The 14,553-nt window shown below is 38.9% G+C and overlaps 1 protein-coding gene across 3 annotated transcripts; it reads left to right on the top strand.

Annotated features, from left to right (window-relative positions):
* The first annotated feature begins 648 nt into the window (after positions 1–648).
* Positions 649–13,480, top strand: osa (trithorax group protein osa). 3 transcript variants are annotated; one of them, XM_034337216.2, is made up of 21 exons: positions 649–1,758; positions 1,971–2,093; positions 2,167–2,373; positions 2,841–2,900; positions 5,706–5,838; positions 5,981–6,076; positions 6,161–6,486; positions 6,573–6,963; positions 7,073–7,198; positions 7,257–7,438; positions 7,630–7,671; positions 7,896–8,084; positions 8,845–9,064; positions 9,162–9,338; positions 9,506–9,628; positions 9,764–9,923; positions 9,996–10,254; positions 10,333–10,498; positions 10,613–10,914; positions 11,068–11,307; positions 11,396–13,480. In XM_034337216.2, the coding sequence occupies exons 1-21, from the start codon at positions 919–921 to the stop codon at positions 13,382–13,384; spliced, it is 6,351 nt and encodes a 2,116-aa protein (XP_034193107.1). In that variant the 5' UTR covers positions 649–918; the 3' UTR covers positions 13,385–13,480. The 3 variants fall into 3 exon arrangements, with proteins under 3 accessions (XP_034193107.1, XP_034193106.1, XP_034193108.1); XM_034337215.2 differs by having other exon boundaries at positions 7,896–8,093; XM_034337217.2 differs by lacking the exon at positions 9,506–9,628 and having other exon boundaries at positions 7,896–8,093.
* Positions 13,481–14,553: the final 1,073 nt, after the last annotated feature.

The following is a 14,553-nucleotide window of genomic DNA, read 5'->3' as shown; positions in this document are numbered from 1 at the left end:
GTAAACCATAATAAGCGCCATACTATCCCTTATTTGTCAATACATATGACATATTTTAAACGAAAATTAATATAATATAAAATGAAAATGAAAATGTTTGAATGAAAAAAAAAAGAAATGGGTATTTTTTTATTTATGCAAATTTGATATAATAAGTTCTTGATAATTAATATGATATTTTTTTAAAGGTATATACATACATGCATGGTTATGCTATGAGTTATTTTTACTTGTTTAAATATTTTGCTTTTGAACATCTTTTTTAAATTTCACGGACGGTAAAAACGAAAATGTAAGTAGTTATTGATTTCTTTGAAATCGTTTGTCATGTCTTTTCAATAAATTTTACAAGTTTTTCGCTTTAAAATGTTGTGCATGGATGTTAAATCGAATCTTTAATGGCATTTATAGTTAAAGCATGTAATATATAAAAGATGTATGTATATCGTATTAATTAGAAGGAATAAATGAGAAATGTTAAACGTAAAACCTGAAAGCAACCTCATTTTGTGCATATTTCATATATGCTAAAGCGAATTTTCATTAATAGTGAATTGTAAAATGTTTAGAAATTTAATAAAACCAATATTAGGTTGAGTCGTCGATTGAAAATCGGTGCTTAACGGTATTAGTTTACGATATAGCCGCAAGATGGCATAATAGATGCGACGCTGCTTTTGACGTTCGTGTATGAGTTTTTTTTTGGTTCCTTCTACTTTGAAAACGGTAGGAAGTAAAAATTGTTGGTACGGTGCTTAGTCCTCAATAGTTTAACTGAGGATGTGGTGGAAAGAGTTAAGTTCAGTAGAAGAGATTCAAGTAAAAAGAATAGCAATTTCGAGTACATAGTACGCGAGACACACGAGGTCCCGCGATTGGCTAGTTTATGAAACGACGATGGCTCCGTGAGGAGAGAACATGGCTGCGACGCAAGCCGAGAGCCAACAAAACGATGTGAAGCTGAACGAGACCGTGAAATGCGCACAGAAACGTCCGCAAGTCGGTGGGAATAGTGCGAGTGTTAATTCAAAGCAGCAGCTGGATCCAGAGCCGGGTGATAAAGTGCCCCGGGGCGCGGCCCAGCTGCTTAAATATGTGAATCGCGGCGGGGACACGGGTTTCGAGATGAGTCAATACCGCGAGGACATTGGTGGACACACTACCGGTGAAGTAAAATCACCCAGAGAGGCTGGTCAAGCTCCTCAAGAATCTGTCGGCAAACAAGAGCCTCTCGATGCACCCGGGCATCCAAACCATCCCGGACATCCGTTTACGTCTAATGTTATACGTGATTACCCGGAGGAGTATACCAACAAATCAAACGAATTTCCCTCCAAATCGTTAACTGATTACCCAGGCAAACAGGTACCAGAATATGTGGGAAAGCATGGAGAATTTCCAGGGAAACAGTTGGATTATCATGGTAAACACTTAATACATGAAAGTGAAAGAGTTCATCGGGCTGAAATGGAAGAGCACTATGCAGCTTCCAAGATTGAATCACGATTGGCATACGTAGGGGCCACGCCAAGTAGTTTTCCAGGCCAGCCAAGGTTTCTGTCGGGACAAAGTATATCGCAAGCTACTGGTCCAACACCTACGTTAAACCAATTACTTCAAGCATCTACACCTGTACATCGGTTCCATGGAAACTATCCTGCAATGGGACCAGAACCTTATCAACAACCTTGGCCCATTCAACGACCTCCAGTTGTCCCTCCAGTTTATCCACAACCTGGTCAACGACCTCCACAGACGGTAATTGGAATAATCTTATATCAATATATCTATATACAATGTATTCTAATAAAATAAATAAACATTATTAATAATTATTTTAAAGATTATTCTGAACTTTTGCTTTGTTATAATTCACAGTTTAATCTGTGCATAATTTGTTTTGTTTTTCTAATTAACTGTCATATTTATTATTTTGTAACTAATTTTGTAATCGCTTGTACAATAAACAGGGTTCACCAAGATTACACGCAGGACCTGGAGGCCCAAGTTCTCCAACTCCTATGCCATATCAGCAATATACACAACGTTATTCTTCCCCAACAAGACCCCATGCACCGTATAGCCACCATCAGGTACATACATATTAATTAAAAGAAATGTGAATAAAATAATCGGAAGTATTAATTGACCTTTCATATTTTTCAGCTAAATTCATACACTACACAAACCAGCCACCCTTCCAGTTTATATACAGAACAGAGGGGTTGGAATCAAGGTGGACCACCAAATCCACCACCACCTCCAACTAATCAAGCTAATCCTTCCAGTCAATCACCACAACGTGCTCTTTCTCAATCTCCAGCACCACCACCTTCAGCATCTCCACAGCCACAATCAACTGGCCAATCTCAAGTAAATTGCACTATTTTTTTACATTTATAAGAATGTTTTAATTTTCATACTTGAAATCTCATTTGTTGTGTCAAACAATGTATTAGAGAGATATAACAAATAACACAGAACTATGATTGTGTATGTTATAATTTATATATCATAATCATAGCGAATTTAATGTTTCCAATAATATATTTAACAGAATTTCATGGTAAAGTTCATTATCATGTCAGTAAATGTACTTAAATTTGTGCATGTTTCATAAAATTTATTTGTGCAACTTTTGAAAGTAAGCTTTTTGTATCCTTCGTTAATTATTTACTAATTTGTAATCTTGAATAAAAACTAATATCATTTACAACAAATGAGAAATTATAGTATTGTATTAAATATTATAGAAAAGATAAATTCGTGATGACGCAATCGAATTATTCATTAATTAAACAAATCGTTTTGTTATTTTTTTTTGTTTTTTTAATTTATAGAGTTTCCACAACCTGCAGCAGCGATCAACAACACCAAATACTCAAGGAATTGATTCAGGGGTAAGTGTTAATATTTTAAAAAATATTACGTTTTGTAGTAGACTACATGAAAACGGTGGTACAAATTGAAGCCTTTCCTCCTAGATGTTTCACTTACGAATGTTACAAAAAATGTACATAGAAGTATTCTGTAAATCTAGTACTAATTTTAAATGAACACAGACCTATTTTTATTGTAATTATAAAGCACATGTGTGCATATGTTGGTGTTATTTTATGTTACAATTGATTCAACTTGATTTGTTGAAGATGATGAAATAGAGATACAAGGTTAGGTTCTGTATGAAACATTAATTGAGATCACAAAGCAGTTGTAATTTCGTAGTGCACAAAGTGCCATTTGATCTTGGATACAGTGGACGTAGTACTTCAATACTTCTCTGGTGAAAAGAGCAAGCATGAGTGAGCGAAAGGGAGACCTCTCAAGTATGGGTTGCCTACTGTAGGAGGGGCAGGATGTAGGTAGTGGGGATGGAGAATAAGTGACTTGTAGAGTTCGATTAGGGCGCGAGTTGCGCGGCCGCTGGAGCCCCAGATATTAGCGACTTCCCCTTCTCTCTCTCTCTCTCTCTCTCTCTCTCTCTCTCTTTCTCTGTTATTCTCTCGCTCACTCTATCGTTTTCAAATACATGCATTCATACATGTGTGTATAACACACATCTCTTCATCAGTATATTCAATCCCTCTCACTTCTTCCAATATAGATGGGCGGGTTAGCGAGAGATCCATGTGTAACATAGGTTACCTGAGTGCAGAAGTAAGCAAGAGCAAGTGTGGGATTCGCTCAAATTGGTTTTGGAGGGGAGAAAACTCAGTATCCGAGGTAGTTCTCCCCACTACTTCTGACGTTTTACATCGTTCAGCTATATTCGGTTCGTTAGATCATGCAACTGTCACTCTGCGACATGCTATCGAACTTCTCGTATTCCCCTGACGGTGCTGAAAAGAGGCGAATATTTTAAATGTTCGATGATTAATTTATTTTATTTTACGTTTATTTATAACAAATGAAATTTATCTACGAGTTAAACGTTTTACCAACGTATAACGCTAAAATTTTCTAATATACACGAATCGTTTTTTTACTACAAACATGAAAACTAGAATTTTGCGCTGTGAATATAACGATTCATTTGTAATCATTTTTTTTTACAACGGAATTATTTCAATATAACTAAAATGAAAAATTATACTGTTGGTACGAATAAATGTTTTCGAGCGCAATTTAATGCGGGTATTAGATTTTTTTTTTTTCTCTTTAATTGGCTTGTTTAATTGAAAGAGAAATTGAAAGATGAAAACGACGTTTACCCCTTTAGTAAGTAGTTTAACTTTAAAGTATTCTTTCTCGTGTTCTGTGTCGGGGTTTTTGGAGCACACGGGTGCTCTTCGTCGAAGAATGGCGGAAATAGTCGACGGTTACCGAACGCTTGCCGCGCCACGAAAGAACGCCCTCCAACGAGCAGCTAGACGCGAAATCTGTAAACCGAAGTCACGGAACACTCGATAAAAAGAATCACGTTTTTAGTTACTCTTGGCCACGTACACGTACGTAGACGATCAACGCTGCGATTCTAACCTATTAAATTCGCAATCTTGACGATTCGAAGTAGTAATATAGGATCGTATCAAAAGGTTGCTCCTTCGGTATGAAACACTAAGTTATTGACACAACATGCGATGGTCGAGCGAAGCACACGGTGAACCAGCAGTTCTATAGCAATAGACAAAATTATGCCCGCTTTTCATGTGGCTGTACAAAACCACCTATTCTCTTAATTACACATGATCAAATATGGTGTATCGTCGTTACACGAGATTCCCGTAAACATGTGAAAATCGTACGAGGAATATACGAATCTATGGTGGGTTTTGTCGTGGTGTGTGGGGTAACGCCTCTCTGATTCTCGCGTCATGCCGAGAGTTCTTGTGTCCGACACAGTATATACTATACGTTCCGTGATACATCCGAGGAAGTCTTTAATCGTCTTCTGTACGGATGAACTGTCCACTGCTTGGTAGGTGTAATGATGTACCTTTTTCTTTCTCTTTTTTCTCAATCTTTCTATCTCTGTCTCTCTTTCCCTTCCTTTCTTCTCTCTCTCTCTCTCTCTCTCTCTCTCTCTCTCTCGTTCACCTAGTATCCTACACATTCATCTACCTATCTTTTGCTTATCCAACCATCTCTCTTTTTCTCGCTCTTTCTCTTTCTTCCCTCTCTTTTTTTTTTTTAGTGTAACCGCGCGCTCTCTCAATGTATCATTGTGACGACCTGTACGAAGTGTTACGTGTGTATATATATATATATATCTCTCTATGTGATGTGTGTATACATATATATATATATATATATATATACATATGTACTAATGCACATGCAAAAGAATATCGTTGAAACATGTGCGTGTGTATGACGTGTTATGTTGCATCGTACGATTAGCAGCGAATGCCGCGTGTAGCGTATATCCTAATTTTCTTGCGATTAAAATACAACAACGAATAAAGCGATTCTTTTGAAATGTACGTGAACATAACATTTTGAAAAATGTACTCTTTGAATAATTAGTTTCAGCGACGAATATTCTTCATCGTGTTAAGAATGTTTTACCTTCGATGTTTGGATTAGTGTAATGTACAGTTGGGTGACTTTTGTTGTATCTTTATTTTCATTACAATCTCTCTCTCTCTTTCGTCCCTTTTATTCTATGTAGGCGTTGCTATGTAATACTTCTTTACTCAAGTTGTAAATTCATGTTAAGTTCAACAACATTTTTCTAATGTATTGCTATATTTTGTATATTTCAGGAATTGTCAGGACAAAACAGTAACGATAGTTCGAATGGACCTGCTTGTCCAGGAACACCAAACTCACAGGGGATGAGACCAACCCCTTCTCCTACTGGATCTACAGGTTCCCGCTCAATGTCCCCTGCTGTTGGTTCGTATATTTAGTCAACTGATTTTATTTGATAGACTAGTTATGTTTAAAGATAAGACAATATCATAGATTACATTTGTAACAAAACTTATAGTAATCTCTATTTTATTAAGTCGATTGTTAAGTTGATTCTCTGTTACAGGTCAACAAAACGTTCAGATGCCTCCACGCCCGTCAAGTAGCCAATCAGATGGTAGTGGACCAGCACGAATGAGTCACTCTCCTATGACAACTCAAGGTAAATATAAAAAGTTAGTTAATTAAGAGAAGATCATTGTCTTTGGTAGGAAAGATTAAAAATGGAAATTGTGTATACTTTTAGGAGCATACCAGCAGCCATTGGGTCCTTCACCACATATGCATAGTTATAAAATGAATAATACTGGTCCTGGGGTTGTTCAACCAGGACCTGGTTCTGCAGGTCTTGGTGGAATAAACCCAATGGGTGGTGGAATGGGATATGCAGCTGGTGGAACGGCTGCCGGTCAGCCTGGGGGTTATCACGCGCAAACCACCTACCCGCCTCCTCGCCCACATGTACAATTTTCACAAGGATATCCATCACCAGCCAATTCACAACCACCACCTAACAATCAATATCAAGCTCCTAATAGACCCAATAATTTGGTGCAATATGCTCCGTACACGGTAAGCTTTAATAATGAATTATAGAGATAACGAAAAAACATTATATTCGTTAATTTGTTTGAACCTAATGTGCGTTTTTTCTTTAGCATAAAATGGGATTTAATAGTGTACCGCCAGGAATGCCTCCTAGCCCAGGACCACCTCAAGTTTACGGAAGTAGTAGTACAGCAGGTATGGTACCACCAGGTACACCTGGAGTGACTGTGATCGGTAATATGGGTCCGCCAGCAAGTTCTATGGGCCCTCCGCCACCATCGCCTAATCATGTCAGTAGTCAACCACCACCGACAAGCTCGGCTGTGCCACATTTGCACACTCCTTCGGCTACACCACCTCTCAACCATGAAGGAAGTCCAATGCCTCCACCAAGTACTACTCCTAATTCACATCCTGCTTCAGCGCCAACACCAACCAGTCACAGTTCTGCAGATCTTACCGAAACTTCTAACGACAGTGGCATAACTACTACCGCTTCAGGTATATCTGTTATGTGTAATTGGCGAAAGTAACTAATATTTCTTGAAATTTCTTGAAATTTCTTGAAATTTCTTGAAAAATGATTTAATAAAACATGTTACTTGCGTAGGTACATCAGCGATAAACGTTACGTCCACCTCAAGTGGTACTGTTACATCAGTAATAACCACTGGTCCTGATGGTACATCTTTGGATGAAGGTTCTCAGCAATCTACGTTATCAAATGCATCAGCAGGTTAGTACAAAATATTATTATGTTTTTGCGAGAAATACACGATGTTCTTTTCGTGTAGCTTCTGGAGAAGATCCAGCATTTACACCAAAGGCCCGGAAAGAAATGATGGGAGGGTATCATAGCCATCCAACTACACCACAGAGTACAGTTCCATCACCTGGAGCTGCGAGTATTAATTCTATACACGAAGAATATCCCGATATGAATAGTCCTGGTTGGCCACGTACTCCTGCTAGTCCTGTATGTATTTTGTTTCAACCATGATTTTTAGGAATCTGACATAATGGTTTATTATTTCGTATGTATATTTATATCTTTACATGCATGTTTAATGTTTCTGTCATCAAGATTTTAAACATAGTGTACGTTCAGAGTTCATAATTTGATATCACAATTTTTACGATTCTTTCAATATTTTATGTATTTTACAGGTATTTAACAGTCATGTGCCTCAAGACCCATACAGATCTAAGGTTACTGTTTATTCATTATAAGTATACTTTATACTGTCGTACATAATATTGTTTGATATGATACGATGATGATACAATGTTTCAGACATTTGATTAACATTTAATTTTTGCATGTGTATAACCTGTAGTCCTTAAGAATATTAAGAGTAATATGAAAACGTAGAAGACGAGTTAGGATTATTTATTAAGAGGAAAATTAACAAATGTTGTAATAACAATTTCAGAAACCTGACAGCTTAGCAAAGTTGTATGAAATGGATGATTCAATGGAACGAAGGACATGGCTGGATAAGTTAGTTAACTTCATGGAAGAACGAAGAACACCAATTACAAGCTGTCCTACCATCTCCAAGAACCCCCTCGACCTATTTCGGCTATACCTCTACGTGAAAGAGAGGGGGGGCTTCATGGAGGTATGCAAGGTGCAGTGTAGTTCCATCTAGCCCTCGGTGTCTTTACGTAGTTTTTTTTTTTTTCTTCTTTACTGATTCTATGTGTTCATATTCTTCTTTTTGATATTGTGTATATATATGTATGTATATTGAAATATGCCAGTAGTTCGGTTAAATTGCCCGAGTTTTATTCGGCATTTTTAAGTATCAACAGAGTTTTTCAAGTTGTTTTTCTTTTTGTATAATCGTAAAACACGCTTTGTTTCTGTGTGCGCTGAATTGTGCATGGTCATATATATATATATATATTTTTTATTGTTATTAGTGTCTTTCTTTTTCTTGTATATTATATAAAAATATGAGGAAAAAAGGAAGCTTAACACGTCTTTTCTTAAAGTTGTCGTTCGACGCGTATGGAATACTCCCTGATCTACAAACCTTGGTGCTATATGGAATTATTCTAATAATCAACGAAGATAAACTTTTAATATCAATGTAATAACGGTAATTCGTTTCGATTGTACTCTTGTTTATTCGTTTCATTTTGAACACTTGTGTTGCATGATCAGGAATCGAAGAGAATCTGTATTGTGTAAAAGGAAAATAAGCGACTATTTTGTCAAGTCGGTATATGATTTCTGTTAGATTAGCCGCTATTATATTTTTTTCCATGTATTTTTTCTTTTGCGTTTTCGAAGTGCAGATTTTTGTCTGTTTGGATTTTGCACTGAAAGATTAATCAGAGAAACTAATGGAACGAACTGACGTTAATTTTCTATAGGTAACAAAGAATAAAACGTGGAAAGACATAGCTGGTTTATTGGGAATCGGCGCGAGCAGTAGTGCAGCGTACACATTAAGGAAACATTACACGAAGCACTTATTGGCATATGAATGTCATTTCGATCGTGGAGGTGTGGACCCTCAGCCTATTATAAACCAAGTTGAAGCTGGTTCGAAGAAGAAAGCATCCAAAGGAACTGCCTCTGTACCCTCACCAGGTAGATATTTCAAATATTTTTCCATGATACATTTTTCTGATAGTTTTCTGATAGTAAAACAGAAAAAAACATATCTTGTGTTTTGTTGTATACTTAGGGTCTTCCAATTCACAAGATTCCTTCCCTGCTGCTGGTTCGAGTAATGCTTCCATGGACGGTTATGGAACTTATCAGAGCGGTTATACCGGTGGCACACCTGGAGGACCTTCATCAGAGTACACGCCTCCTCCTCCCAGACCACCAAGCCAGAGTAGCGCTCCTTCCCCTCATCAAGGTGAATATAATTTATTTTATTAGTTTTTATCTTGATATAAATTATACACATAGAGATGTTAACAATGAGTATACATGTATTGAAATATCGGTTGGTAAACAACAACAACAACAACAACAACAACAAAATGTGAAAGGAATTGCGGTTGAGAGAATATATTCTGGCAGGTGGTTTGAACCAGGGCGGGCAGAATAACGCAGTAAACATGCCGAATCCGTTCGACGACGTTATAGGACGCTTTTCTCGCAAGTCGAACACAACGCCCTACCCTGGTCCATTACGAGCCCCAGGTATTTCTCTCTTCCTTATCTCCTTTCAGAGTTTCTAATAACAATAATTAATAATCATACTGACACAGTTCATTATTATTATTATTATTAAACTTTTCAATTGTTTTTTGCAACAAACCTGTGCTTCTATTTAAGGCATGCAACAAGGCAGTTACCAGAATACAGGTTCCTATCAAAACTACCCTCAGGATCAGTATATTCGACCTCAAGCAAACACATTGTCTCAACAGGGAGAATTCAATCAACCTTATTCTCCGAGATCACATTACTCACCTTACGTGCCGGATGTTGATAGGTTAGAAATGAAAAATTATATCGAGAAATGTAAATTTAAAAGAATAGAGGATAATTTGAAGGATTTTTTTAGAGGATATGCCGGGGCAAATATGCCACCGAATAATGCTAGTGGACAGGATTTATACAATAGATATAGCAGTAGTCAGCAACCCGCAAGTTATCCAGCAGGAACACCACCTAATGCAAGAAGTAACAGCTATCCGTCTACGCCACAAGCACATCCAGCTACTGTACCTCAACAAACGGCAACTAGCCAGCCTTCTTCACCTTCGCAACCTTCCGCTGCTTCGTCTTATTCTTGCCCCCAAGACTATTATCGACAGGAACAGGTGACGTATTATGTTTTTATTTTCAAATGATTATTTTTCGTCATACCATTTAACTAAATATTGCAATTGATGTTGAAGGGTGGATACGGTGCCCCTGGAGGAACACAGATATATTCAGGTGGTGGGAGCGGAAATAAAACCATGCCACCACCACCCCCAGGACCAAACCCACCTAGACGTCATCCTGATTTTGCCAAAGATCAACAGTATCCCCAGTATAATCAACAACGACCAGCGTATCCAGGTAAATTAATGCTGGTTGGCTGGTTAGTTGACTGGTTGACTGGAATGGGTGTTTTATTTATTATATACAGAAGTTTAAGTAGTGAAATATGAAATGTTTCATTCGTTACTACAGGATGGCCAAATACAACTAATCAGTACAATAGTAGTAGTGGAAATAATAGGGTTCCCTATCCAACTCAGCAACCACAGTCTCAAACACCACAGCAACAACAACAGGCACAGCAGCCAACGCCACCGTCTGCTTCCTCTACATCGTCGTCGGCACTTGCTAGTAGTCAACAATGGGGTAGTCAACAACCAAATAGAACAACGCCTCAACCAACATTGAACGCTATAGCCCATGCTCCTCCACCGTGGGACCATCGTTACGCAAATCAACCATCCCCTCTTTATCCTGCGCCTGGAAATCACCAGGTACTCGATCGTGTAATCGATTTCTCTGTTCTTAATTATATTTTCTTATTTTGAAAGAACCAACTTGTTCAACGAACAAGTATAAGATTTGAAAATGATAGGAAAAGTTATAGATGCGGCGGTGGTGGTGGTATTTAAAATGTTTCTTTACAGAATCAGCTTGGTATAAATCCGATGATTAATCAACAGCCTACTTCGAAAAGAGAAATGACATTCCCTCCTGACAGTGTGGAAGCAGTAACTCCACTTCTTTATAAACGGCGGAAACTTACACGCAACGACGTTGCACCGGTAGAAGCTTGGCGGGTTATGATGGCTTTGCGTTCAGGTCTATTAGCTGAAAGTTGCTGGGCCCTTGACGTACTAAATATTTTATTGTTTGATGATTCTTCTGTGAGTTTTGTATTCTTTGATGATCTATTTAATTTATCATGATTAATATTAAGGTAAATTATTAAAGGTAAAATAAACGATTCTGCAGGTAAGTTATTTTGGGTTGGCGCACTTGCCCGGGCTGTTGGATGTTCTGCTGGAACATTTTTCACGTTCGTTGTCCGATATGTTCGAGTCAGCGGTGAACGAAGATGATCGGAATTGGAATCAAGCGGCGACGGCGGCGGATGGTCCTGAAGTTGATCTCGGCGCCGTAACTCGTCCCGTTGATCCCGAGGATCGAACGAAACTACTTTCCTCGTCGAATTACACATTTTTATCGAGACGTGGTCGTCCAGTCAAAATTGTCCCGAGAGACGATGATTTGTTCGTGCTGGACACGCGGAGGAGTTGGGATCATCAAGAGTGCGAGCCGGAAACTGAACCTTGGCAAGTGGACAGCAACACCACCAAGTACATCGTAACCTGTTTTCAGTCTGAAATAGGATCGGTACCGTTTGCCCGTCTTCTTCGAGACGAAAAGCCTCCTTTACTCCAGAAAGAAGTTGACTGCACAGATTCGAAGGACGAAACCAAAGCGGAGCCTGGTACGTTAGAGGCGTCCGAGTTTTCACGTAAAACAATCACAGAACCTGATGAAAAACCAAAAGAAACGAACGAGAAGAAACAGCAGCTAGACAAAAAGAAAAAGACAAAGACGTTGAGCGACGTTTTGTCGAGGATCAAAAAGGAACCGGTAGAAATGAACGATCTTACGAGGGAATTGTTTGAGAAGAAGAACGATGGATTTAAAAAAGAATGCGATATGGAGGCGAAAGTGAACAACAACGTTGGCGAACATTTTGCGGATGTCGAAAAGTCCGAAGAGGAACTTGTTCCGACTCAAAATGGACTGAGCGATGCAACAGGTAACCAGATCGAGTTGGAGAAGAGCGAAATTAAAGTAGAGAACGAAGAACAAGAGACAGAAACGAAAGATGACGATGATGATGATAATAAGGAGGGACCAAGATTAGACATAAGAGATCCGGCTGGAACATTGAAAAGAAGACGAATAAGTGATTACGAGGATGAAAGTTACTCAAGAGACGAAGCGAGTTTATATCTTGTTACAGAGACTCAAGATAACTTGGCTCGACGTTGCGTCTGTTTGTCTACTATTTTAAGGAATCTCACATTTATACCCGGAAACGAAGCCGAATTCGCGAAGAACGTTACATTTTTGAGTCTCCTTGGGAAATTGTTGTTGCTACACCACGAGCATCCGGTCAGGACGCAAAAGACGCGCAATTACGACCGAGAGGAGGATGCAGATTTTGCTGATTCTTGCAGTAGCTTGCAAGGTGAGAGCGAATGGTGGTGGGATTTCTTGCATCACATCAGAGAAAATATACTGGTTATGGCAGCGAATATAGCTGGACACATGGATCTAAGTCAACATCCAGAAGAAATATCTCGACCGGTATTGGACGGTCTGTTACATTGGGCGGTATGTCCAGCCGCACACGGTCAAGATCCTTTTCCCACCGTCGGACCGAATTCTTCTTTATCGCCGCAAAGATTAGCACTCGAGGCATTATGCAAGCTTTGCGTTACCGAATGCAACGTGGACTTGGTTGTTGCGACACCTCCTTACTCGAGACTTCAGAGACTTTGCTCTGTATTGACCAGGTTACTTTGTCGAAGCGAGGAGCAAGTGTTACGCGAATTTGGCGTTAATCTATTGCACTTTTTGTCCGCGGCTGACAGCGGCGTAGCCCGTACGATCGCTCTTCAAACACCCTGCGTTGCGCTGTTAGTAGCATTCATCGAGCAGGCGGAATCTAGCGCGTTAGGTGTCGCGAATCAGCACGGATTAGCCGCTTTACGTGACAATCCGGAATCGATGGGTACCAGCTTGGACATGCTACGACGCGCAGCTGGCACGCTGCTTAACCTCGCCAGGCATCCTGACAACAGAACTCTGCTCTTACAGCACGAATCACGATTACTCGCCTTGGTGATGAGTCAAATATTGGATCAGCAGGTGGCTGCGATTGTTGCTCGTGTATTGTTCCAGTGTTCCAGGGGCACGTAACTTTGTTAAGACGGTATTTCGTTTTTCATCCGCGGGTGTTTGTTTGTTTAGCCCCTTTGTGCAAAATGATCTTTTTTTTTTTTTTTTCTTTTTGTTTATTAAACGAGACAGACAGCTAATACGAGCTGCTAATTCGGTAGAGAATCCAAGATACCGATATATATAGAGAAAAGTAGAATGAGTGCGAGTGAGAGAGAGAGAGAGAGAGAGAGAGAGAGAAGATATATATATATATAGAGAGAGAGAGAGAGAGAGAGAGAAAAGTTGCGATGAACGGGATGAAGCAAGAAATAGGAGAAGAAAGAAAAACGCGGGATTAGAGTTTTGTGTGGAAGGAACAAAGTGTCGATATATAACGCCATCGCAGTGTGGTTGTAGTTTTATATCGAGTAAACCAGAGAAATAAGAAAGTTAATTATCGGTGTTAGCGAGTTAAGGTATGCTACGACACGACCGCTGTACCTGTCGAGTATACCTTTCCTACTTCGTGAATTGGAAATAATATCGATAGTGTAAGATATTTCATAGTTAATGAAGAGAAAAGGAGGACTGCTGAAAATGAACAGATGTAACGAAGAGGAGGGAATTCGTGAAGATATAGAGGGGTTAATGATAAAGATGGGAACGGGTTGAAGGGAGAAGAAAAGGGAAGAAAATACACAGATGTTGAAAAGATGACAGAGAAATGAATAAGAGAAAGAAAAAACAACAACAACAACAACAAATGTTTAGCAGCATAATAATATATTAAAAGGAAATGACGATTGAAACAAAACTAAAAAAAATTTGTTTGACGAACCTAAAATGGTGCGATGTGGAATGATAATATAGGATGACGATTATATATATAAATATTAACGATAATATAATGCAAATTTTTATATTTGCATGTTTTGTGCTGTAATTAGCGAGTAATTAAGATATTTTGTAGATAACACACACTTCCATTGAATCTTATTCGAACTGCGTTGCGCCGTATAAACGTGAAGAAGAAAAGAAAACTGATACGATACGACGCAAACGCTAACGGTGGTCTCCCTTGCAAAAAGTAAAATGAAAAAATAGACCACCGAAAGTCTCGACTTTAGAAGCACAGGCAGAACTAGAACTGAAGAAAGACATTGCTAGTTGAGGGGTGAATGGATGAGTGGTGGGTGGGTGGGTGGCTG

Source organism: Osmia lignaria, chromosome 13, assembly GCF_051020975.1.
Source record: "Osmia lignaria lignaria isolate PbOS001 chromosome 13, iyOsmLign1, whole genome shotgun sequence".
In the NCBI taxonomy this organism is placed as follows: domain Eukaryota; kingdom Metazoa; phylum Arthropoda; class Insecta; order Hymenoptera; family Megachilidae; genus Osmia; species Osmia lignaria.
Note: the sequence above shows the minus strand (reverse complement) of the source record. Positions and strands in the feature narration are given on the sequence as shown.